Here is a 25,959-nt window from a genome sequence, read left to right as displayed (position 1 = left end):
GGGTGGACATGACTGAGGGTGTAGACTCGAAACTACCACACCAATGCAACTACCAACAATTTGGAAATTGGTCTTGTTCAAGGACACATGACAAAACTAGTGGAAACGCGCATCGGCCAAGGGTGGGGGGGGCGCGGGGGGGGGTTGAAGGGGAAAGGGGAGCATGAATCATGTAACCACGTTAAAAATGAATATTAATAAATGTTAAAAAAAAAAAAAAAAAAACATAGGGAGGAAAGACTCCTTACCAGGGATGGAGTATACCTAACAATATATGTATCACATATATAGGTATTTGTCAGTTGTCTTGGAAATCCAATCAAGAAGACTGTAAACTAGAAATCATGGGATGATAAAAGTTGGAACTAAAATGGTGGCATTAGTAAAAGCCAAGTGGTGCCTCTCCCTAGACACCTAGGAAGCAGCTACAGTGAAGGAAGAACAGCAGATGAGGCACCTAGAAGGCCTCTCAGATAACTATGAATGCCAAAACTATAGGCAACAGGAAAGAGGAGCTAGAGGCCCTAATGCAAGAAGCCAACATTATTTTATAGGTCTCATCAAGATGTGGTAGAGTGACTCTAGATGGATCTTCCTTCCTCAGAAGAAGCAGGATGGCAGAAGGCATCACTGTAGAGCAAGAAAATGTGAATGGGAGATTAGTGGAAAATATTTAGGTGAAGAGCAGTGGAAGATGGGTGAAGTGATTTTTGTCATCAGAGTGTATTACAGACCATTTGGATAAAAAGAGAACATAGGGGCAGCTGGGTAGCTCAGTGGAGTGAGAGTCAGGCCTAGAGACAGGAGGTCCTAGGTTCAAACCTGGCCTCAGCCACTTCCCAGCTGTGTGACCCTGGGCAAGTCACTTGACCCCCATTGCCCACCCTTACCACTCTTCCACCTATGAGACAATACACCAAAGTACAAGGGTGTAAAAAAAAAAAAAAAAAAGAGAGAGAACATAGATGAAGAGTTTGAGAAGCAGGTCACGAGCCTGGCACAGAATCAGCCTTAGGAGACTTCAGTTATCCAGACATCTGCTCCAGCTCTTTGTCTGCCAAAAGCAGATACTGGCCTTAATGATTAATTGCATCCTTCAAAATATTGCAGAAACCAACAAAGAGAATTTCTTTATTGGACCTGATTCTAGCTTTCTTACTAAGAGGGAAGTGGGAAACGGAAGGAGTAACCTCTCTCTCCTAGAGTTTGTGATAGTGAGGAAGAAAGCTGGACATAGCCTAGTATGAATTGGGGATTTGGAGAAAGCAGATTTTGGAGAGTTCATTAAGAAGAATAGAAAGTGTTTCAGTGCTAGAAGTCAGTGGGTAAAGTCAGGCCTGGAGGGATGGGAAGCTCTCAAGAATAAACTTTTTAAGACAGAGAATTCTGAGGAGGAAATTGTCCCCTGTGAGAGAGTTGTCTGAGAAGTCTAATGTAAATGCACAGGGAATTTACTCTCTCATTTAGAGGTTTGTTTGTTTATTTATTTGTTTGTTTTTCAAAAGGCATGCACAGAAAATGGAAGCAAGGATAGGAAACAAGAATAGAATGAATAGAACAGTATTATAGAATCCTTTAAAATAGCATCCAGTGCACTGAGCTGTGGCTGGTAAGGGAAGTTTAGCTCAACAAAATTCTACTTTTTAGCTTGCTGGGAGGAATGAAAAGGACCACAGAAGGGATAATAGGATCCTTGCTCAGGGATGAAGATGGAATGGAGATATCCCACGACAGAAAGAATTCAGAACTGCTCAGTTCTAATCATGCTTCTGTTTTTCCTGCCAAAGAGAATTATCTTTGTGTTGGAGTTGACAGAATAAATAACAGGGAGTTGATACCACAATAAGTAAGAAGATATTAAGAGAACACCTAGCTGCCCTTAATTAATTCAAGTCACATGGCCCAGATGAACAACAACCTCAGGTACAAAAAGAAGTGGCAGATGTGACTTCCAAGCCATTGTCATTGAACTATGAAAGATTACAGTAAACAAGAGGGTTTCTGTAGGACTGGAGAATTAATATTGCCTCAGTTTTCAAAAAAGGAAAGAAAATAGGATCTGAAAAATATATAGGCCAATGAACTTTAATTCCTAGGAAAACTCAAAAATGGTTCAATAAATGGATTATTAAATGGATCATTGATAGCCCATAAAGTGCTATGTAAATGTCATTATGTAGCAAAGGAAGCAGAGATTATAGAGTTAGTAAGGCATCATGAAGCACTTATCATGCCAGACTAACCTTATTTCCTTTTATGGTTGGACTGTTAAATTGGTAAATCAGGCGAATGCTGTCAATAGAGTTTACTTACATTTTTACAAAGCATTTGATAGTGTTATCTCCCCGTATTTTTGTGGAAAATATAGAAATAAGTGGACTAGAAAGCAATACAATTATATAAATTTAGAGCCTTTTGAAGAACTAAGACTCACTGTCAACTTAGTAGGAATATTCCAGTGAAGACCATAGTCCTAGAGATTTTTGCCGGGACCATTTTTATCAGTGGCTTGGATAAAAACTTAAATAGCACACTGATCAAATTTGCAAGATAATACAAAGACAGGAGAGCAAGCTAACATATGGGTTACAGGGTCAGAATCCAAAAAGAGCTTGATGGGTAGAGCATTGAGCTAAAGCTGATAAAAGTCAATAGGGATAGATGTGAAGTCTTCTGTTTAGGTCCAAAAAATCAACTTCATAGACACAGAATCGGGGGAGGTATGAAGTTATTGGAGCTTCCTGAAAGAAAAAAAATATGTATGGGGGCAGCTAGGTATCTCTGTGTATAGAGAGCCAGGCCTGGAGACAGGAGGTCCTGGGTTAAAATCTCAGGCCTCAGACCTTGCTATGTGACCCTGGACAAGTTACTTAACCCTGATTACCTAGCCCTTACTATCCTTCTGCCTTGGAACCAATATTTAGTACTGATTGTAAACAGAAGGTAAGGGTTTTTTTTTTTAATTCATCTATGTGTATATATGCATTATATGTATATATATTTAATCTATATGGAGGGTTTCAGAAAGAAGGAAGGAAACAAGCATTTATCATTCTCCTATGTGCCAAGTACTGTGCTAAAGGCTTTACAAATATTAGCTCATTTGATCCTCACAACAGCCCTGGGAAATAGGTGATATTATAATGCCCATTTTACAGATGAAGAAGTTGAGGCAGGGTGGGGGAAGTTCTTTGCTCAGTATCATACAGCTAGTAAGGGTCAGAGACTGAATTTGAATTCAGGTTTTCTTGACTCTAAGCAGGGGCCTCTGCACTGTGGAACCCCCGAGGTTAGTTGACTGCAAGCTTAGTGTTTCCAGCCCTGGATCCCCTCGATAAGGAGAGATGAAAAAGAGCTGCTGACAGGGACAGATTGTCCAGAACCAGCTCCAGCTGGGAGCTGTCAGGCAGCAGAGACTTCGGCACGTGGGGGTGCTTTAGCATCACAGGGAAGGAGGAGGGGAAACCCCTGGGCAGACTCCCCTAAAGCATGTGACAGGAGCCAGTTGCAGGGACTTTATGGACATTTGTAGGAGGGCAGCAGAAATGGGGAGCACAACTCCTTGAGGCAAACAGCAGTCTTGACCCTGTGTCCAAATGAGAGGTTGTGGAGCTGGACAGTGATGGTAGGAAAGTTGCGGGGTTCTAGAGGAGAGAGCGCTGCCTCTGAAGCCCCTGTGACTTGGAGCAAGTGACTGTCCTTTCCTGGGATGAAGTTTTTTCATCTCTAAAATGAGTGGCTGGGCTTGTTCTCTCAGGACTCTTCCTGGGTTAAATCCAAGAGCCTGTGATCAGTAAAGTCTCTTTCAGCTCTAAATCTCATGACCCTCTGTTTAACAATAGTCTGGAATATACACATAAATAATCTTTACCCTACTTATGTCAGCTGTAGGATGTGGTGGCCATCTTGGACTCCTTTAAGGGGGGCACAGCTTTCAGGATGAAGGAGACAAGAGTCCTTCTCCACTCAGATGAAGTATGATGCTCAATTCCGGGTGCCAGTTTGGACAGCTCTCACCTTCGAGCTGTAAGTGGGGTATACAGGAGGTAGATGTCAGGAATTTGGCAGGGTGCACGAACTGAGAGAGATGATTTCCAGTTCTAAAATTCTGTGATTTCTGTGAAAGTAGTGATTAAGGGTCTGTGACTACAGGAAGTTGAGGCTCCCTTTCATGCCACTCTTAGCTGAATTGACTGGACTGAAGGAATGAGACATGCTCTCTGTGATGTCTTCTCTTTATTCAGCCACTGGAGACAAAGGAATGTACTGACCCTCAGGCAGTCCTACCCAGAGCTCCTGTGTTACTGCTTCAAAGGAAAGATGTCCCAGGCAGTCTGGCTGCAGGATACTAAGTGTTCTCTTTCCTTCGTATTTGCCCCTTGAGGCAGATAGAAACACATAACTCTTCACACTGAACCAGTGGAAGTCTGGGGACTCCAAATGGAAGGGAGGAGTTGAAGGAACAGTGTTTAGTTTCAAGGGAGTAGTTGGGGCCAGTATCTGTTTGCCATCTGCGACTATGACAAGCCGGTAGGGGACCTGAATCATATCTTGGCTGGTTCCTCACCCTCATCTCACTTCCTGGGGAACTTGTCTGGGCACTGAGATGTCCAAAGAATCAAGGCAGCCTCCCAAGGAATGGCCCCTGCACTCCAGTGCCTCCTACACACAGATCAGACTGACACGAGCCTCCAAACTACCTTAGCATCAATGGTCTCATTAGGCAGCTGTTTGACTTCCCCTAGTAATCTAGAACCAGGCTTCCCACAGGGTTCCAGCATGACTGGGCTCTTAGCTTTCAGAGAGGCAGCCAAGTTGGTGCAGGGGATAAAGTTCTGGGCCTGGAGTCAGGAGGACCCAAGTCCAAACTGAGACACTAACTTTGTGCCCCTGGCAAGTCACTTAACCTGTTACCTCAGTTTCCTCAGCTATAAAATTGGGATAATAATAGCACCTATCTTTCAGGGTTGTTTGAGGACCAAATGAGATAATATTCATAAAGAACTTAGCACAGTATCCATATGTAGTAGGTGCTCTATAAATGCTTATTCCCTTTTCCCTTATATGGGCTCAGAAAGGCTCAGGGATTTACCCAGACCATAAGGCAAGGCCAAGACCCAGAATCAGTTGCCAGGAAGTTTTTTCCCTTTAGATATTTTTCATTACCCTACTGAGAACACTTGATAATAGATGGAGTCATTTCCCTGACAAATCTGGTGCAGCTTCTTGTTCTCTCAGTCCCATTGGGTGCATTTGCTGAGCTCATCTTTAGTGAGGCCTGCCTATACCTAAGGAGCAGCTCCCCCAGGCCTTCCTTCCGTGACCCATACTCACTCATCCCATTGTTGAGCCTTCCTGGCCTTGGAGCAGTCCCACTTGAGTGGCATGAGGAATTAGTGTGGACATCAATATTCACAAGGAGTTTGAAGTGTCAAGAGGTCTGGGGATGGCATCATTTACTGTTTTTTTTTAATTTTTTAATTGATTAATTAAGAAAATTTTTCCATGGCTACATGATTCATGTTCTTTCCCTCCCTTCCTCTCACCCCCCTCCCATAGCCAATAAGCAATTCCACTGGGTTTTACATGAGTCATTGATCAAGACCTATTTCCATATTATTGATAGTTGCACTGGGTGGTCATTTCGAGTCTACATCCCCAATCATGTCCTCATCCGACCCATGGGATCAAGCAGTTGTTTTTCTTCTGTGCTTCTGCTCCCACAGTTCTTTCTCTGGATGGCATCGTTTACTGTGAGGCAAGAGAGAAGGATGCCAGATTGTTGGAGCTGGGATGCCAGTAGTGATTCTCTCCTGACCAGGATCTGTGTGAAGGTCCTGGAGGCTTAGAAAGGGTCCTTCCTACTTAGGGTGAAAAATTCTGTCCACCTTCAGAGAAAGAACTCATGGAGCCTGAATGCAGACTGAAGCCTACTATTTTTCACTGTTTTACTTGGGTGTTTATATTTGGGGGGTTTGGGTATTATATGAATATTCTCTCACAACTTGACCAATGTGGAAATGTGGGGAAAAGAAAGAGTCCTTCCATGCTGCTCTGTCCAGGGCTGCTGAGCACAGAGAGAGGACTGAGCTTGGGACACTGCAGCCAGTGGATCTCAGTCGGAGTTCCAACTCCATTTGAAATACCTTGGGCTATCACTTCATTCCCTTGCTTCAATTTCCTCATTTGTAAAATGGGGAAAATAATAGTGTGCTTCATGGAGATGTTGTAAGGAGAGCAGTTTGTAAACCTTAAAGCACTGCAGAAGTGAGAGTTAAGACTTCTTTTTCTGAGAAGTATCTTTCCAGAAGCCCAATCTATAAGGCTTCTAACTAGGAGAAGCCATGGAAGTGTGAGTCTTGGAGAGTTATTTCCCATCCTCTGGACTTGTCTGAAACCTCTTTATTAAGGCTCTGGCCAGTGTGGGGTGGAGATGAAAGAAAAAGTGGAGAACCAGATAGGGGATTGGCAGCCAACTGTGAGGGAGAGCAGCACACTGGCATAGGATGGGTCAGAGGAGGAGGCTTTAGCAGTGTCCTATAATGGAAAGAGTCTTAGCTTTGTCATCTCTCAGTTTTATGTCCTTGAGGAATTCATTTTCCTCCAGGCCCCACTTAACTCTTGTAAAATGAGAGGCTTAGACTAAATGGACCTCAAATGTCCCTTTTACCTCGATGGGATACTGTGGCCAGTTATTCTAGTGCAGGAAGTTAGAGTGCCTTGTAAATCTTAATGTGCCATTAGTACTATTCATCTCATTGTTCCTCCATCCCTCACCCTCCTCCCAAGAAGCCCAAAGTTTCATTCTTCTGACCCCAAGGCATTTCTCTGTACTCAGAACAGGCTCATAGTTCACCTTCCCATTCCTGGGAAGTTCTCACTGTTTGTGACTCTCTATAGGCAATGGTGAATGACCACAAGTACTGTTGGATGGTTCTAATTTTGACAGTGGACAGGGCTCATTGAACCAGAAGGGTCTCTAGTTTGCATATATCATGTGGGATATCATTTGATGCAGATTAGTGTTTGTTAGAACAGAGAATTAAGCAAGTATAAATCAGGAACTCTTGCCCCTCCCTGCCCCAAATGATCACATCCCTGGCCCATCAACAGAGCTAGTTCTTTGATGACTCACTTGGGAGAAGAATAGATGCTGGGCTAAACTGAGCAAGGGGCAGATGTAGTCCCATGCTACATCTAAGTAGAATGCTAGGCTTGGGAGTCCAGAAAATTAGAGTTCAAATCCTGCCTCAGACATTTCCTAGCTTTTTGACCCTGGGAATCCTTTATCCTTAGTTTTCTTATCTGTCATGAGGATAATAACACCAACCTCACAGGGCTGTTGTGGGGATTCAGTGAGATCATTTATGTGAATGGCTTTGCTATATTATCTTGGCTATTTATTCTTATTAGGCAGGAGCACTCAGTTTGGAGTCAAAAGATTTGGATTCATTTTAGCTTTTTCAGGTCACTAGCTATGTGGCATTGGATATTGGAAATGGTGACATTTTGCCTCTTTGGAACTCAGTCTTCCTATCTCTGTGCCGAAGAGGTTGGGCTCAATGATTTCCAAGATCCCTTCCAGCTCTGAATTCTGTGATTGCTATGACAGGCCCTTGGCCATCCTCTCCCTCCAGAGGAGATGTGCCAGTTGAGTTGCTGTCTCCAGATCACAGCTGGCATTCGCTAACATCAGTTCTGAGATGAGCAAGTTTTCAGCTTGGGTAGGTCTCAGGCTTATGGTAGATGTTGTTCCAGCTGTGCCTTTGTTCTGTATTGCTGATAATCCAGGGACTCTCCAAGCTGTGGAGGGAGCACATGCATGTATGTGTGGTCTGCACACATGTGGGGGAAGAGAGGGTGCCAGAGTGTTTTTCATCTGCTCGGGGCATTGAATTTGGATTTAGAGAACTGGCACAAGCTCACTGCATAACCTTGGGCAAGTCATTCCCCCTCTGTGGGGCTGGTTTCTTATCTTTAAAATGAGCAGATAGACGGGATTGTCTCCAAAGGTCCTTCCTTGCTCCTCACTCTTTGGTCCCATACCTCAGTAGTATAGGTGTGCCTTCCCTTTCTGCTGGAAGAGCCTGGACAGTTTCCCAGACTGTGGTTTTGGTGTAGATGGGGTGTTCATGCATTTGTGCGTTCCCTCATCCCTTCACTCGACAAACATTTATGGATGTCTGCCTCACACTAAGTCCAGCGATCAGATCCTTGGGAACAGATATCTAGGCCTTAGGCCAAGACATTTTGAAGAGATGTGTCACCTTCAGAGGATCTGAGTGTGGGGAGGCTTTGTGTCAGAAGCATTGACAGCCAGGAAGTGTAGAGATGCCCTTGAAAGGCAGCAGAAGGTGGAGGCAGGAGCAGCAAGTCCTTCTGACTGAGACGAGTGACTGGCTTTCTTATCTTGTGGGAGCAGTAGCTGCCATACCATCTCAAGCTCTTCCCCAGCACCAGTGGGCTGATTCAAGCTAGTCCGGCTTCTCTGAGGGAGAGGAACACCCTGTACAGTGGTCACAGGATTTAGATTTGGAAGAGACAGTCCCAGTAACATGACCCAGGCAAGGAAGGGTTCTGGGAAGAAATACTTTAGGAAGGAAGGGGGACAATACCCATTTCACCCTAGATACTACTTTATGGTAGAAAGAATCCTAGCTCTGCCACTCTGCCATATGACTTTGAGCCTTAGTTTCTTCCTCTGTAGAATGAGGATAATGATACACACTTGTGCTTTCTCTTTCCCAGGGTGGTTGGTAAGAAAGTGTTGTGGAGTGTTATGGACTCCCTGCAGTGCTTCAGGTCCTTGTATCTCAACTGTTGAGTTAGTTGACTCTCTAGCTCTCTAGGCTCCTCAAGGCCCTCACATTTCTCAACTTGGGCAAAGATAATCCCCTTCTTTCCCTTAGTTCCCAAAAATGTTCAGAAAGGATTTGAAGGGGAAAGAACCTGATAAAACAGAGCCAAGGGCTTTGGTTCCAAGAACCCGAGAATGTTTCCCCATCTGTTCCTACCTGCCAGGACAACTTTCTTGGCTGAATGCTCCCCCTTTTCCCATATAAGTCATATCTGAGGCTGGTCTTGCCCTGCAGCTGATGGTCCTCTAGAGATGGTCTCTTCATGGTGGCTAACCTTTCCTGGTTTCTTGTTCTTGTTCCCTTGGGCACTTTCTCTTACTTCCCAGGGTTCAGCTCTCAGCCTATTTGCACACCTTGAGACTCTAATACTTCAAAGAACCAATTAAACCTGGCCATGGCCAGTGCTGTTTGTTTTCAGCTCCCAATTGCTCCCAAATTGGCCCTGACCGTCAGAGAAGCCCACCTTCACAAATATTGGCCAGGTACATCCAGTTTCCACTGACTATAAGAGAAGGGTAATCCTATCCCATCTCTCAAGAGCACCATCATGTATCCTCTCAACTCTGCTCTTGGCACTCAATTTGTTGCCTGGGGCTCTCAGACCTTGGATCTGGACAGCTGCAGGGTTGTCTGACAGTGCTGCAGAGAGCCTGCTGCATCCCTAAGGGACCCTCATTAAATTTTTAGAGTTCTGCCTGTCAGTGAACAGGCTAGAGCCGGGGCCAGGAAGGCCACTCTATTCCACTGCATAGACCAAGGGAACCTTGAAGGCACGAGAGCTGGCACTGACTCGATGTCCTTTGACAGTGTGGTCTGAAGTATCATCCAAGGGACTTAGCAATGTCAGACCTGACCTCCCTGAGGGAGGGAGGACGATGCTAGCCTGAGTTCCTGTTGGTCCCCAGCCCAACCCTATGGTAGAGTGAAACAGCTATTATGTTGGGTTTTTTTAAACCACCCATTTAGAACTGCTCAATTCCAGGGAACTCCTGGGACTCCATATATATTGGCTGATCATATTCATGAGGGAAGCATGGGCTGAGCTTTAATAGAATTGCAGAACTGAGGCACGACTTGCTCTGGATCTTTAGGTTTCCTAAATGCAGGATATTGAGCCAGAACCAGTCTATACTGCCTCCCAGTCCAGTATGCTCCCACCAGGATGCTTGGTTGTGACCATATTTCATTGGGTGGTTTTTAAATTATTAATAATCCTTGGTATTTGTGTAACACCTGACATTTAAAAGCTTCAAGTGGGAGGCAATATGTTCCCCTGGCAAGAGCAGGGGCCTGGAAAACTCATTTCCTTTCTCCTGAATCCAAAGGCAGGAAGGAGTCCAGGCTTCTTTTCCCAAAAGAAGGGAAGTATTGGGTAAGTGGGGACTCATCTGGTACCTGGAAATCTACTAAACATACATGGAAAAACCTATTCTTCTGCAAATACTAATGCCCCTTAAACTGAGAATAGATACAGTTCCTTCATCTCTTTTTCTAGGAGGTGTGAGTATGTGAAGGTCTAAGGGACTTTTATTTCTCACCTTCTTTAAATCCATCTTTGTGTTCTTTCCACCATTGGTCATAAAATATATTGCTATGGCTCTGCCAGCCTTCAGTTGTCTGTACTGGTGGAAGACTTTTGGGGATAGTGTAAAACTGCTGGATTTGGATCCAGAAGTCTCAGGTTCAAATTCTGGCTATCTCACTTACTACTGTTATGATGTTGGACAAGTCATTTAGCGTCCTACAGTGGGTCCCTTTCTGCTCTAACTACTATGTTCCTGAGAATTAGCAGAGATGATGTGAAAATGCCCTTTTTCCTTTGGGATAGATTCTATGGTTTTATGTTGTAGTCCTGTTTTCCCTTCCTTATCCTACCTCACTCAAACTGTGGGTATAATGGATGGGTCAGCCCTTCCTCAGTTTGTTTGGACAAGCTGATAGAGAGAAGATTAATGGGTGCAGGAGCAGCCAGAATATGGGTTTTCAGTTTTAAAATGTTTCCCATCTTTGTTCCTGAAATTTCCCTTAGTGCTGAAAGATCTTCCTTCCTGGCATCCCTTACTGGGACCTGGTCTTTGGCGGTGAGCACCAGGTTTTCTGGCTGACCCCCAAAATCAGTTTTAATCCCTTAGAGAATCTCTAGTAATTGCATGGGTTTACCTACTCCCTTCCCATCTCCTAAGGCTTCCATACTCCCACAAGGGAATAATCTTCCCCACTTTATAGACAGGAAAACAAACGTTTGGAGAAGGTAAATAATTTGTCTAAGGGCATGAAATAGTCACTTGGCTGAGGGCTCTGCCCACTGGGTATCCTTAACTCTCTTTCATCATTCACTATCAGGAGGGAGGGTGGTCACAGTACCTGCTGAATGGTTTCTGTAGCCTATATGGCATCCTCTCCCTGCCAGATCTTCTACTCAGAAGCCCTCCATGAGTGTCTCCTGCTCTCTAGGGTTCTAGCCTCCACCCCAGCACAGTAGGGCAGCTGCTGGCTAGGGTAGATTATCTTGAGGCAGCTCCAGCTGGGAGCTTTCAGACAACAGAGACTTCAACCCATGGGGGTGGTTTAGCAGAGCTAGGAGAGGAAGAGGGAAAACTCCTAGACAGAATCCCCCAAAAGGATTCCTTCCTCATGTGTGACAGGATCCAATTTCAGGGACTTTCGTCCGAGAGGAGAACAGCATTGTGGAAGCCAAGGGTGTCCATCACTGTTGCTTGGATGAGAAATCACTAGAGATGGACAGAGATGCCTCGAAGGTTGGAGGAAAAGTTCTCTGTGAGATATGTTCTACAGGAGAGAGCACTACCTGTCTCTGAAGGTCAAAGGTCTGAGCTCCAGTCTCAGCTCTGGTCTTCCTGCCCATGTGACTTGGAGCAAATGACTGCCCTTTCTTCATCTATAAAATGAGTGGCTGCTCAATGATCTTATGGGATTCTTTCAGGGCTTAATCTAAGAGCCTGTGATCATGTTAAAGTCCCTTTCAGCTCTAAATCCCATGACCCTTTGTTTAATAATACTCTGGAATATTCCCCTACTTACATACATGCATACATGGAGAAATATATGTATGTTTATATTGTCATTGCCCCTGTTATGTCTTATAAACTCATTGAAACCTAGTTTCCTTCTGACCAGGTAGACAGGCTGCTGAAGTCTAAGAGAAGGGAGGAGGATGAATTAAAAGAGGAATTTGTGACAGGCTGCAGAAGGAGGAGGAACAGGGGCAGGCTGTCCCTTGGGCCATATAACCAATCCTTTCTGTGTCCAGACTGTAGATATGGCAGGAACAGAAGGCTGTGCTCTGTAAACTCATCCATTTCTAAGCATCTGGGTCTTGTTTTCCTTTTCCTGACTTTCCCACTTGGATTTTCTTTTGAATAATTTTCTCTTGCTAAAATCATCTGAGCTGGAAGTGACCTTTGAGATCATCTCATCCAACCACTTATTTTATAAATGGCCTGAATCCCAGAAAGGGGAAAGGGTCTAGTCATGGTCACATCAACAGTTAAACAGGAAAGCTGCTATTGGAACCCAAATTTTCTGATTCCGGATCCATTTGAGGGAGATGGGGTTCGATCTACCTCAGTCATGCTCGGGGGCACTGGGGGCCAAGAGGTTGGCCCAGATCCCTGAACCAGGCAGAGAAATGATAGCGAAAGAGGAAAACTCAAGCTAGGCCAAACTAGGGATGTGTAATTATAAGATTATTGTACTCAGAACAGGAAAGAACCTTCAAGTCCAACCTTCCCCTCCCCCACCACCTTCTGCCCCCCCCAACCTCACTCCCTATTTTATAGATGTTGAAACCAGGCCAGAAAGTGGATATGAGTTGGCCTAGGTCATGTGGGTGACAAGTAGTATTCCCAGCAGACCACAAAAAGACCCAGCCTTTGGCAGTGGACACAGTATCTCCTCACTAACCCCAAGAAGGGAGCTTTTAAGGCCTTAGAAAATCTATAGCAACCTTATGTACTTACCACCTCCCAAGACTCTCACTGACCTTCTTATACATTATTCTACAGAGTAGGAGATAATCTGCCCATATTACAGATGGAGAAGTTAAGGTCCAGAGAAAATAAATTATTTGCCCACAGTCATTTGCTATCCTATATGGTGACTAAGGGCTGTGAGCCAGGTAAATATAGGCAGGAAGAAAGGAGGAGCCCTCAGCTAGCCCCCCAAAGATGATGGGAGGAAAGATGTTCAGACTAGAAGTTTAGAAAAATAGGCCTTTTTAATTCAAGTTGCCTTTATGGTGAATGAAGAGGCTACCTGGTGACTGTCCTTGGGGCCTTTATTAAATAATTGTAGAGCTATCAAGGAGACCTAGCATAGAGAATGCAGAACAGGTTCTGGACCAGGAATAGAGGGGTAATGGGAGTATTAGCTCAGGGATTTGCAACCAGTTGCCAGAATATTCAGCAACTTGGGCAAAATTTTCTCTTTCTGGGGAGTGGAGTTGTACTCAGAGGACCGGCTCATCCACCTCCCTCTCCGGTTCCAGGGGAAGTCCAGTGCAAAGTCAGCTTTAAGAAAGACCTTGAAGAATCCAGCCGTGCCCCTCCTTGGATCAGTCTGGGGGCTGATTATTTCCCAGTAGATAAATTCCTGGACAGTCAGGACCCAGGAATGGTGACGCTGCATCCCTTATTCGATTGTTTCTATTCCTTCTATCTCCTCTGCCCCCATGTTTCTTGCAGGGCGAGCTAGCCCAGGTATTAGTGCTGTAAAAGGCAGACTGTTCTTAAGAAGAAAACATTTCTGTCCTGAAGGGGAAGGGGAATGGTGCCAAAGACTTCCATGGTGCCTAGATCTGTGAGAGCGGTTGGAGGCTGAGGGAGGGGTGGGGGGTACAAACAGGGTGCTTGGACTGAGGCTGTACAGACAAGCTCCAGCCCTTGGGTGAACTGTTGGGATTTCTTTTCAGCCATGGAGGTGCAGGGGGGTGACTGCAGGAGCTTGGAAGAGTCTTGGGAGCTGGGAAACTTTAAATTCAGCTTCAGCCCCCAGAGGTCTGGAAAAACAGTTTGGGAGTTGGAACTGTTTGCTCTGTGTGATAGATAAGACTCTTAGAGATCCAGCCCAGTGGCTGGGCCAGGGGTAGGTGATTTGTAAAGCCACCCCCCCCCCCTTCCCCCAGCACATTGCCACATGGAGAGAGCTTGGCTCCTCCAGAAGCTGGGATGGCAGGATTCCTGGGACAATTTCTCCCCATGCCCTGACCTGGATGGTCTAGCCCTGCATTCAGGGAAACAGCAGCTAGTTGTATCTTTGGGCCTTTTTCCTTTCCCCACCTTGAGGGGTGCCTCTGCAGTGACAGACAGAGGACTCTGGCCATACCCTGCGCCTTTCCCTAGTCTTCTTTCCTCTGGGCTAGTCCTGATGAGAAATTGAGTCCATTGGCAGATGCGACTAATGGCCTCGTTTCTGGCAAGTTTGAGTTATGTTTAATGGATAGGAGGGGATGGGCTGCAGGCAAGGCTGACAGATGGAACAGCAGAGGTATTGATCTAAAGAGGAAAACCCAGCACTACGGACATATGTGGGCCCCCCCAGGCCCGGCCTGGCCCCTCCAACTGGAGGCCCTGGATTGCCACAGGCGCCCCGGACACCTGTTAGGACATGATGGGCGTGTCAGAGAACATGGAGCTGATGGATTCTGAGTCTGATTTGACCTGCAGGATTTTAGGATTCCTCAGGTCAAAGTCCTCACTGACGGCCAGTTTGACCCTGCCATTTTGGCCCTCCTTGACGGGCTCCAGGAAGACAACGTGTTTGTGGGTGCTGGCTTTGCGCCCAGGGCCATCGGCAGCAGGCGGGGTAGAGCTTAGGATGGACGACTGGGCGCTACATTCCTGGGGCGGAATAAGGGGCACAGGCCGGCAGCACCGGCAGCAGCAGGAGCAGGGCGTCAGGAAGAGATAGAGCAGGACCAGAATCAGGCTGACCACGCAGCCCAGCAGGGTGGTGAAGCCCGTGTTGAAGGATTCTGACTCATGCGGGGCGTTGCGCACGGTGACATTGTATTCATGTGTTTGGTTGTGGTGAAGGCGGCTCCCAGCAGCCAGGCACACGAAGACCCCGGCATGGCTGGCCTGGACCTTCCTGATGGACAGGCTGCCGTTGCTCAGCACCCGGATGGAGTTGTCCTTGTTGCCCGGGAACACAAGGAGCTCATTGCTCGGGGAGACCCAGGCATAGCGGGCAGCAGGGGCGCCGGTGTCGCAGGGGATGAGTAGCGGCTGGCCCACCTGCACCTCCAGGTGCACATCGGGCCTCTCCGGGCTGGGGCCCAGCGAGGAGCAGTTCTCGAAGACCTTGCTGTGAGTGAAGAAGCGCACCCGGGAGGAGGGCACCTCAAAGGCCACGCACACGTGCTCCTCCAGGTAGTCACAGACTGAGCGGAAGCCGCGCTGCCTCCAGCGCAGAAGCATGTGGTAGAGGCTGCAGCCACAGCGGATGGGGTTGTTGTGCAGATAGAGGCCGTCCTTGATGAAGGCAGGGAGGGCCACCACCTCCTTCACGGGGATGCTGGCCAGCTTGTTGGTGGAGAGGTCGAGGACCCGCAGCTGCTGTGGGCTGAGCCCGTGCAGGTCTCGGAAGGAGAACTCCGTGAGGCGGTTGCAGCTCAGGTAGAGCCGGCTGAGACTCCCCAGCCCGCGGAAGGCCCCGTGCTCCACAGAGCCGATGTGGTTGTTGTAGAGCAGCAGCTCCTCCAGCTCCGGGAGCCCCTCAAAGTCATGGCGGCCCACGGCGTGGAGGCCATTGGAAGACAGGTCGAGGCAGCGGAGCCCACTGGCGTTGTGGAAGGTGCCCCGGGCCAGACTCCTCAGCTGGTTGTGGGCCAGGCGGAGTTTGCGCAGGCGGGGCAGGGCGGCCAGCCAGCCGGGGTGGAGGTGGGAGAGCATGTTGTAGCTGAGGTCCAGCGTGGTGGTCATGACGGGTAGGGGCGCGGGCACGACGTGGAGGTTTCGGTTGGAGCAGCTCAGCAGGTCCGAGGCACAGATGCACACCTTGGGGCAGTGGTGCAGGACGTGGGACACGTTGTCCCCGTAGTTACCGTGGACGGCCGCCTGGAGCCACGCCCACAGCATCCCGACCAATGCCAGAGAGGCCATAGCGGGGTGGGGATGGGCGGCAGCCAGCCCCCAGGACAGCGAATCCCACCCCCACCCCAGGAGTTGCCCGGGGGGGTTCCTGGCCACCTTCGAATTGGGAAGAGGAACAAGTCCTCCTGGCGCGGGCTTCCACGACTTTGGTACAAAATGTCCCGTCCCCGGTAGCAAGGGACCAGCGAGCTAGCTGTGCTTGGCGGACCCACAAAAGCCAAGGAAAATGCGATCCCCTGGGGCAAACCCAGGCATCAGAGGGACGCCGGCTGCTCCCTCAGCCGAGTGCATCCCGCGCTGACCAGTGCCATCCCGTCCCAGCCCAGCCAGGAGCGGCTGCGCTCAGCCTTTACGCCAGGGAACGGCCCCCACCCTGTCCCCCATCATCGTGCCAGCCGGCTGGGCCAGCCGAACCCTTGGCCTCACCTCCTGGCCAGGTAGGAGCAGCTGCTAGGTGCAGGGTGTGATCTTGCGCCCTGCTCACACGCCGGGTCTCAGCTCTCAGCTGCCTTAGTGCTTGCTCTCTCTGGCGTCTCTCGCTAGCTCAGTCTGTTGGTATTTACACTGGCGGCCCAGCTAGGAGCTGGGTAGGGTGAGGAGGTGGGGCTACTGAGCCTCCGATTGGTCCTGGGGAGGGGAGGGGAGGGGAAGGAAGAGGAGGAGGAGGAGGAAATTAATGAATGGCTTGCAATTTCCGGCTGGCCGCCAGAGGACAGCAGGAGCCCGCACGGCTCCTTGGGCCTGAGCCCAGCATCCTCCTATCCTAGGACAGTGCAAATTTGGCTTTGGCTGCTTTGTGGGGAAGGGAGATGGAGGGGGCAGGGGGAAAGGAGCCCTGCTGGCCCGGCAGACCACGCACGGGGTATTGGGTCCTTTTCGGGACACCACACTGGCGGGATGTGTCAGGAGAGCAACCTGGATGATGGCCCTCACTAGCATTTCCATATTTCCTTAGGGTTTAGAAGCTGCTTTATGTATATTATTTTGTTGGCTCTGTGGAGCAGACCCTGGTGATGGCAGTATTTTACTGTCTGTATTTAGGGAAATGAGGGGAGGGGAGCTAAAACTCAAGGGCGGGCAACGCCTTGCCCAGGCCACACTGGAAATCCCCAACCAGGTCTTCTCAATCAAATGCACCAGGCTGGGAGGCAGAGGGAGCAGTGGCAGGACCTGGAGACTTCCCAAAGAAGAGGAGACTCGAGGGGGACGGTCCTACAGAGAACTGAACTAGGACCAATAGAAGGGGGGCAGCTAGTTTTGGCCCAAGAGAAGGAAGAATTTGCTAACAGAGCTGCCTGAAAATATTTGATCCACCAAGTTGTTCTACCATGTTAAATAGTGTCCCTGTCCCTGGAGTGCCCTGGTCAAGGAGGCTGAAGAGAGGATTCTTGCTTTAGTGGAGAAGTTGGATGTCAAATCTGCCTGCCAACTCTGAGTCTCTTAGATGTGTGCTCACTCCTGCTCCCCTGGTTAAAAGAGGATTCTTTGTGATGCCCTTATATCCCTCTCCCTCTCTTTTTTAAATTCACTTTCCATCTTAAGAGTTAATAGTGTTCCAATTGGTTCCAAGGCAGAAAAGTGGTATGGGCTAGGTAATGGGGTTTAAGTGACTTGCCCAGGTCACACAGCAAGGAAGTGTCTGAATCCAAATTTGAACCCAGGACCTCCTATCTTTAGCCCCAACTCTCAATCCACTGAACCACCTAGCTGCCCTTCCTACTCTCCATTCCCTTTTACTTCCTCTGCTTTGTGGATCCCAGTTCAATTCTGTCCCTAAGAAAAAAAATCTGGAATACTGTGTGGCTCAGATGGCTGAGGACCATTTCTGATGGATCTTCTAGCATGTAATGCTCAGCGAATTCTCTTTGTATTCTGAGGGCTCTGAATCTCTTGGTCAGTGCCCTCCACCTCCAGTTTTGCTCCCTCTTAGCTGATAGGAGTTGAAAGACATTCTAGAGGTCACAGCTTATTGCTGGTGACTTTGTCATATTGATTTGCCTTCCCCCTTCTCTCCCTGCACCCTGCTGCCAAGGGCAGCACCTGGGTACACTGGCCCTTGAGCTTCCAGAGATATTGAATGCCCTCAAGTTGGTCCAGAGGCCACCTCCTTCAGGGCTTCATGTGTCCAGAGCTGAGCAGCCTTCCTTCAGGCCTCCTATCTATCACCCTTTCCCCTAGATGGCCTTCTTCTATCTGTAATTCAGTGTGGCAGTGAGGGTAGAGGGGGTATACTCTATATCTGTGATGGTGAACCTAAAGCACATGTGCAAAAAAGGGCATGCAAAGTGCTCTGTGGGCAGGCACAAAGCCATCTGCCAGTTTTATTACTAGAAAGGCAGAGGAACTTGGGCGGAACTGCTCCCCTCCTCCTCTCCACTACACCTGACAAGCTTTTCACATCACTGGCATGCAGTCTGCCCAGCAGCCTAACGGGAGCCCTTTCTCTCTCCCCTGTGTGGGGTAAAGGGGGGGGGGCACTTGCTGTACTCAGCCTGGGGCAGGGCGGGACATGGCATGAGGTCTCTTGGGGAGGCAGAGGGTGGGGCACGGCACATCTCTGAAAGGTTCACCATCACTGCTCTATATGGTCTCAGGTAGGTATATCCCTGGAATACTTCTCTGGGGAGACCAGGAATGATATTTGGCTCTTACTTTGTTTGAAATCAAAGGCTTTGTCCCGATGTATTGCTGGGCAGCCAAACATGTCCCTTTGACCAAGAGGTCCTCCCATTTGGTTCTTTATTCATTGAATCCTGGAGAAATTGCTAGCTCAGGTTGGAAGGGTTGAAGAGTCATTTGGAGGCAGTTTATTTAGCCCAGAGGGAGAAAGCAATGGGCTTATGGGGATGTTGGTTAGGCTGGAAAAGAGGAGCCCCAGGACCTGGACCCCCAGGGTCCAACTTGCTGGTGCCCTAGGACCAGCCGTTAATCATCAATTCTCAGAGTTGGAAAGGCCTTGAGTCATCGGAAGCACAAACCTATCTCTGGACAGATAAGTACTAATCCAATTTCTGTCAAAAGATTCCCACGAAGGGTGCAGCTGGGTAGCTCAGTGGATTGAGTCAGACCTAGAGACGGGAGGTCCTAGGTTCAAATCCAGCCTCAGACACTTCCCAGCTGTGTGACCCTGGGCAAGTCACTTGACCCCCATTGCCCACCCTTACCACTCTTCCACCTAGAAGCCAATACACAGAAGTTAAGGGTTTAAAAATTAAAAAAAAAAATCTCTCTAAAAAAAAAAAAAAGATTCCCACGAATGAGAACTCACTACCTCTCTCAGCTGTTTCCATCTTGGCAGGAGACAAAACTTCCCTCCCTGTGATCCATTGCTTATAAGCAGGCCCCTAAAGCTTCTCCTATGACAGTCGAGTCTTTTATGACTTTTCTCTCCTGGTCTTCTCTCCCTCCCTGCCTCCAAGTCTTTGCTTTGGCAGGCGGAACACCTTGAATCCATCCAGGATTGTGTGCCCCTCAGCATCCTGGCTGCCCTCTTCTGGGGTACATTTCAGCTTGTGAATATCCTTCCTGTAGGAGAACTTCCAAAATTGAAAACATCATTCCATGTTTGGTCCGCCCAGAGCGCCATGTACCTCCCTGAGACTTCTCTGTCTTTTGAAAGACATCTGCCTGCCCTTGACATGCCCTTCTTCCTCTTCTGGTCAGTCTAGAAACCTTTAAGGGTCTGCTGCGTGCCAAGTAATGCTCTGTGTGCCCAGGACACAAAGAGGCCATGGAGCTTCCAATCTACCTCTCAACCAGCCCCTGGAAGTTCTGGGCAAAAAAGGCCTCAACTTTCCTTGTTTCAGCTCTGCTGAGCTGCCCTCTCTGTTTGCCTTCGAATGGGTTTCTGGGTTCAGGTATTGGAAGAGGGAAGACTGTTCTTGTCCTCTCCAGCCAGTAGAAGTTTTCCCAGGGGAGAGAGGAAAATTGCCTGCTCTGTGGGTTGTGTCTGGAGGGCAGAACCTGATTTCTGAGTAGGAAGGAGAGCAGCAGAGGCTGGAAGCTGGGGACTCTGGACTGTGACCAAGGCCTGGTTCTCCCTGGGCAAGTCCTTTCCTTTCCCCAGAGGAGACTTCTAAAGGCCCTGGGGCTTCCGGGTTAGACTCAGGTGGCCTGGGGCCTGTGTGCTGGAGGCTGTCTGCTGCCTGGCACTGAACCACATTTTCTCTGGCTTCTCAGTGTCTTGGCCCCTTTGGCACATGAGGGCTTCCTCCCCAGGCTGACATGGCTGCCACCATGCATCCTCCCTTCACCCCAGCTCCAGGGGGAGGCAGAGAGGTTGGAGCAGACAGTAGTCAGGGGTGGGTGCAAGCCCTGACTGTGCCTCTACTCCCACCAGGACCAAACGAGCTACCGAAGTGCTCTTGGCAGACCCTTGCTTCCAGCTCCGCTCCATCCAGTACCTCCTGGGCCAGCCAGAATCCCCTGCCCCTGGGGCCACACCACCCCCTCCAGAGAGGAAGCACTTCTCCCTGCAGACCTGTGAGTATGGGCTTGGATGGCCCAGAGGAAGCAGCCCTGGGTGGGAATCCAGCTCTGGCTTCAGGAAGGGCTTCAGCAAACCGGGCTCACATCAGAGCCTCAGTTTCCTCAGCTGTCCAATTAATGGGATAACAGCCCTGGCTGCCTCTGCCTCAGAGAGAGTTGTGAGAGAAGCATCTTGTAAACCGCCTGTCCCAGTGCTCTGGGCTGCCTCATTCCCTTCCCCAGAGTCTCTGGGAGAAGCTCCACCAGCTGTCCCCACGTACTAGACTTTGGCCAGGGGGAAGAGCTAAGCTCTGCTGCCTTGGCTCCCCCTATCCTGGGCTGGGGAGGAGAGCGAACATGCTGGTGGTGGTGGTAGTAGGGGCACAGCCTAGACTTGCCCTCCCTCTCCCCAGATACGGATTACATCAGCCAGGAGGAACTGGCCAAAGTGGATCAGATGCTGGGCCATCTGAGTGAGGAGTCCAAGCAGGCTGCTGCCTCCACTCTGGTGAGTGAGCCTGCCGGCCTCCTGGGGCCCCTAGGCTGGCGAGAGTGGATGTTGGGGTGGATGCTGGATCCGCTGGGGGCCCTCTGACACCCCGCTCTCCCCACTAGCCCACCAGTGAGGAGGACCTGTGCCCCATCTGCTATGCCCACCCCATTTCTGCCCTGTTCCGGCCCTGCGGCCACAAGTCCTGCAAGTAAGTATGGGGCCTGCCTTCTCCCAGGCTGGGGGGTGGGGGTGCACGGAGGCCTAGGCTGGGCTGGGCTGGGCTGGGCTGGGCTGCTGGGAGGACCTGGACTGGGCCCTCAGCCCCTTCCTTCCCTTCCCCACCAGAGCCTGCATCAACCAGCATCTGATGAACAACAAAGACTGTTTTTTCTGCAAAGCCACCATCACAGGCGTGGAAGACTACGAGAAGCCAGCCTCCTCGTCTTAGGCCCCTTGGGGAGGGCGGCCTGCAGGGCCACGGCTGGGGAGTTTGGCCATGCCCGTCCCTATTTATACGCCTCCCTTTGTGGGCAGCACCTTCACCAGCCTGGGCCTGCCCTGGGGAAGCCAGGGAGGGAGGGGGAGCCTGCGAGAGGCGGGCTGCCGCTGCCCTTCCCGGCGTGGTGAGGCCAGGGTTCCTCCCAGGGTGGGTGGGGAGGGCCCAGCTACAGGTGTGAGTATTAAATTATTATTCCGTACAGCCCTGCCTCCCCGTTTGTCCGCAGCACACAGCCAGGGCTCGGTTAAACAATATAACTCCAGCTTTGTTTAAACTCTTACATTATAAACAGAGCTATTTACAGGGGCCGCCCCTCCCCCGGGGCCGAGGCCGCTCCCTCCCCTCCGGCAGCACGAGGTGCCAGGCGGGCCTCGAGCCTCACACCCGCGGGGTGAGGTGATTCACATGATGATTCGAGGCTCAGGCACCGACTCGCCAATGGACTTGTGGGGCAGCACGCTGGCCCCGTTGAGGTAGAGCTCATCGCCCACGATGACGTCTTCTCCCAGGACCGTCACGTTCTCCATGCGCACCTGGGGGGGGAGGCCCCTCAGAAGGGAGCTCACCTCCCCGCCCCCCCAGCCGCCTTCGCCACGCCCCCTTCCCCACGCCCCGCCCCTCGCTCACCCACTGGCCCACACGGGAGCTCCAGCCCACAATGCAGGAATCGAGCCACGAATGGGAACGGATGTGGGCACCGCGGAGCACCGTGCAGCGCTTGATGCACACACCGTCCTCCACCACCACGCCGGGGCCCAAGCTGACGTTGGGCCCGATGCTACAGTTCTGGCCAATCCTGGTGCTTGGATCCTGGGGGAGGAGAGACCCGCCGGGCTGGCTTCCTGGGGAGGAGGGCTCGTGGGCCCAGCCCTTTCACTGACTCGCTAGCATTTATAATGCTCCTCGCGGGTGGGAGCAAAGAAGAGAGCCTCACTGAGTGTCCTGGGAAGGCCCTGCAAACATCCCGGGGGAGGAAGGAGGAGGCCATAACTCAGAGTCCAGGCTGGGTGGAGAACGAAGCATGACGGGAAAGTAAGCAATAAAGCCTGAAGGGTTATAAGGTGCAACTACATTGTGGGGGCCTCCAATGCCCAGCTGATGGGTGCCTATTTTATCCTGGGGGTCCTGGTAGCCGCTGGAAGGCCAGACCTTGGATGTGCTGTGTGACCATTTCATAGAGTGGGGAACCCAGAGGGAAACAAACTGGAAGCCCCTCACAGTAGAGGAGAGGAGAGCCTGAACCAGGCAGGGAGCACAGAAAAGGCCAGAAAGAGACCCGCCTCGGCTCGGCCATTAGTTCCATGATCAAATACATTCAGCCTTGGCCAGCCTAAGAGAGGACAACATTGTCAGAGTGGGGAGAAGCTGCTCCAGTGGGCCTCCCACTCACCACCAGCACATTGCCCACGATGCCCGGGCCAGAGCAGAGCCTCTCTGGCTGCGTCTGCCTCAGTGACTGCAGAAAGAGGCACATCCCCGTCAGGAAGTCCTTGGGCTGCCCGATGTCCATCCAGAAACCTAAGGGCAAAGGCACAGGGAGCCTGACCAGGCTATCCCACCACATCCCACCCTGCCCAGCCCGGCCCAGCCTGGCCCTGCATTTACCTGGGAGCTCCATGGCATACAGCTGCCCCTCCTTGGCCATCACTGGGAAGATTTCCTTCTCGATGGACGTGGGCCTTAGCTGTGGGGATGGAGAGGCTCAGCCCTGCCCTGTGCCCTCTAGTCTAGCCTGGCATTTACTATTCCCAACACATCCCACCCTGCCAGGCCCACCTGGATGCGCCGTAACACACTGGGCCCAAAGATGTACATGCCGGCGTTGATCTTATTGGACACGAACACCTGCGGCTTCTCCACGAATCGGTGGATGCGGCCCGTGTCTGCTTCGCTCACCACCACACCGTACTTGGAGGGTTCCTCCACTTTGGTCACCTGAAATGGGAGAGGAGGAGGGATAACGCTAACAGGGCACATTCTCAGGGTGTCTCACAGCATCTCTCTGGAGTCAGGGCCCTGCAGCAAGAAGAGACCAGGAAGCAGGTCTAGGTCTAGGCAAACACACAGAGGATGTTCAGGCAAGGCTGGGGGGCGGCGGGCCAACACCACCCACACAGGAGTCAGAGGCACTTTCTGGAGAAGGGAAATGACTGGCCCCAACTGGGTCCTCTGACTAAATTTAGGCTGGGCTGGGTGGGGCTGAAGCAGATTAGCCAGCAGGGGCGAAGGTAAGGAGGCTGGGTTCACATCACTACCCACTCCTTACCATGGAGGGGAGTTGGGGGGGGCAGGGGATGTCTCACCACGATGGTCCCCTCCTGCCCATGATGCTGATGGAACTGCACCATCGCAGCAAAGGGGAAGTCACAGATAATGTCACTGTTGAGAACGAAGAAGGGATCCGAATTCTCTGTGAGCAGCTCCCTGGCCAGTGCCAGGGGCCCCGCTGCAGGGACATAGGGCACCAGACACTCAGGGCGAGCTGCATCCTCAGCCCCCTGACCCATCCTCGCCCACTGTCCTTCCCATTCAGGCACCCCCCAGCAAAGCCTCTACCTTCCAGGTGTCTCCCACTGACCTGTTCCCAGAGGCTCCTGTTCATGGGACAAGGAAATTCGAATCCCTAGCTGAAAAGTCAGAGCAGACTGGGTTAAGAGGGGGAAATCTCTCCCATATTCAACTCCCTACCCAGTCCTTCCTCTAGTATCTCTGGGATTGGGTGGGGGCCTTCCCTCCCACTTCAAATATTTATAAAATTCCTTAGCACAGTGCCTGGCACACAGTAGGAGCTCTAGGAATGCTTCTGCAATCCCAACACCCCCCCCAAAGTAATGTTACCCCCACAAACCCTTTCCAGACAGGGTCCTAGGCAGCTAGGAAAATCCCCAAGGGCCCTTGGAGTGGGTGAGACAGCCCCCGCCCCTCTCCCCACAGGGGCTGCCAGGTCCTCACCCTTAGTTCCTGTTCCTTCATTTCCTTCTCCAACATCTCGGACATGTAGCTCACAGCCAGGATCACATGGTTCACTCCTGCCTATAGAAAACAGCACCAAAGTGGTCCCTCTGCTGGGGCGTTCACTGGGCAGTCGCCTCCCACCCAGCCCTCTCTATCCTGAGTCTGGGCCAGACCTCGAGGTCAAGCCCTCACCTCTTTCTGTCTTCTCAAGGCCAAGGATGCCAGAATAGTGTTTGAGACTGGGGAGCCCGGGGCTAGGGGAAGAAAAGAGGGGCTGGGCCGGCCCGGGGTTGCGCCCCCCCCCCCCCGCGCTCACCTTCACCAGCGCCTCCACTTGGTGCAGCAGGATGGGCTTGTTGCAGAAGTCCACCAGAGGCTTGGGTGTGCTTAGGGTCAGGGGCCGCAGCCGGGTGCCGTAGCCGCCCACCAGGATCAGCGCCTTCATCGCGCCCGTGCAGGGCTCTGAGGGCAGGGAGGGAGGCCGGGGCTCAGCGGGCGCCCCCACCCAGCCACCCACCCCAGGCTCGGCCCGGCTTCCCTCCCTCCTCTCACAGACCCTAGCTCCCCTCTCTACCTCCTCACCGGCCGCGGTTCCGGCTCCGGCTTCCGCTTTACCTCCGGCTCCAGGTCCGGATCAGGTTCGGGCTCGGGCTCCGGCCCTGGCCCCGCCCACAGCCGCCGTCCGGTCAAAGGCCTCTCCCGGCCTGTGACAGGCCGCAAGCGGCCGCTCCGGTGGAAGGGGAGGGGCCGGGAGCCGAGGCCCACCCATGTCCGGGCAGTTCCCTACCAATCGTCGGGCGCCTACGTGGCACGACAGTGACGTCATCGCGCTGCTGTGCCACACCCATCTAGGGGTGACCAATCAGAGCCCAAGCGCCCCAGCCGCCATGGAGACGCAGAAGGGACAGGCGGGGCAGTTGCCCATTGGTAGATCCGAAGAGGACACCGGCGGCAGGGGCGGGACCGCGGCTTCCTCGCAGGCCCCACGTGGCTCTTAGGCAGCCGCCCCGCCCAGTACGCTGCGGGGTTGGGGTGGAGGTCCTTGTGTGAAGAAGCTTCCTTCGGACCCCGCTCCGGCCCCAGTCAGTGGAGAAGACGTAGCCTGTGTTCCCTGTTGGCTTTTAAGTTCCAGCCATGTGGCCTCAGATAAATCCATCCATTTGTCTGGGCCTCAGTTTCCTTATCTGTAAAACGAGGAGGATTGTTGATGTTCAGTTGTGTCCAACTCTATGACCCCATTTGGGGTTTTCCAGTCATTACCTTCTCCAGCCCATTTAACGAATGTGGAAAATGAGGCATTAGTTTAAATGCGTTGTGCAAGGTCACCCAGCTAGGATGGGTCTGAGGCTAGATTTGAAATTGGGAGGCTCCAGGCCCAGCAATCTGTGCACTATGGTCCCACCATGTTGCCCAATGGAGGGAAGACCCTAAGATAAAACCCACCTGTGACCCTGGCTTTTGAGATCTTGTAAACAAAACAAGACTCCTTTGGGCCTCAGTTTCCTCATCTGTAAAGGGAGGAAGGGCCTTGAACTAGGACAGGCTTGGAGCTCCCTTTCAGCTCTCCACGACTTA

At 51.0% G+C, this 25,959-nt stretch overlaps 3 protein-coding genes across 3 annotated transcripts in view; 1 reads left to right on the top strand and 2 right to left on the bottom strand.

The window, feature by feature from the left end:
* The window catches only part of RNF123 (ring finger protein 123), a 112,376-nt gene extending 90,746 nt beyond the window's left edge, over positions 1-21,630 (top strand). The window contains exons 35-38 of the mRNA XM_044677720.1: positions 20,310-20,452; positions 20,851-20,945; positions 21,053-21,138; positions 21,276-21,630. Coding sequence (XP_044533655.1) covers positions 20,310-20,452; positions 20,851-20,945; positions 21,053-21,138; positions 21,276-21,378 — 427 coding nt within the window. The 3' untranslated portion in view covers positions 21,379-21,630. The remainder of the gene's footprint in view (positions 1-20,309; positions 20,453-20,850; positions 20,946-21,052; positions 21,139-21,275) is intronic.
* On the bottom strand, positions 13,095-15,979 carry AMIGO3 (adhesion molecule with Ig like domain 3). The gene has a single exon (XM_044677834.1). The coding sequence runs from the start codon at positions 15,977-15,979 to the stop codon at positions 14,477-14,479; it is 1,503 nt and encodes a 500-aa protein (XP_044533769.1). The 3' UTR covers positions 13,095-14,476.
* Positions 21,631-21,673: 43 nt separating the features above from the next.
* On the bottom strand, positions 21,674-25,066 carry GMPPB (GDP-mannose pyrophosphorylase B). The gene is made up of 10 exons (XM_044677951.1): positions 24,959-25,066; positions 24,701-24,846; positions 24,382-24,462; positions 24,008-24,056; positions 23,733-23,875; positions 23,206-23,364; positions 23,035-23,113; positions 22,820-22,947; positions 22,057-22,239; positions 21,674-21,962 (listed from the first exon to the last, which is right to left on the bottom strand). Exons 2-10 carry the CDS (start codon positions 24,827-24,829, stop codon positions 21,831-21,833), a joined length of 1,083 nt encoding a protein of 360 aa, XP_044533886.1. The 5' UTR covers positions 24,830-24,846; positions 24,959-25,066; the 3' UTR covers positions 21,674-21,830.
* Between the last annotated feature and the right edge of the window lie 893 nt (positions 25,067-25,959).

The sequence above is a fragment of the Gracilinanus agilis genome, chromosome 1 (assembly GCF_016433145.1).
Source record: "Gracilinanus agilis isolate LMUSP501 chromosome 1, AgileGrace, whole genome shotgun sequence".
Lineage (NCBI taxonomy): Eukaryota > Metazoa > Chordata > Mammalia > Didelphimorphia > Didelphidae > Gracilinanus > Gracilinanus agilis.
This window is presented reverse-complemented; position numbering and strand designations above follow the sequence as displayed.

What these genes read in the sequence shown, in the direction of transcription:
- AMIGO3 (XM_044677834.1), bottom strand. Translation starts at nt 15,979, where the DNA reads ATGGCCTCTCTGGCATTGGTCGGGATGCTGTGGGCGTGGCTCCAGGCG.
- GMPPB (XM_044677951.1), bottom strand. Translation starts at nt 24,829, where the DNA reads ATGAAGGCGCTGATCCTGGTGGGCGGCTACGGCACCCGGCTGCGGCCC. An exon ending in ACAGGAGCCTCTGGGAACAG is followed by an intron (nt 23,876 to 24,007) that starts GTCAGTGGGAGA and finishes ATGTCCCTGCAG; the next exon opens with CGGGGCCCCTGGCACTGGCC. An exon ending in GTGTGTTACGGCGCATCCAG is followed by an intron (nt 23,114 to 23,205) that starts GTGGGCCTGGCA and finishes CCATCCCCACAG; the next exon opens with CTAAGGCCCACGTCCATCGA.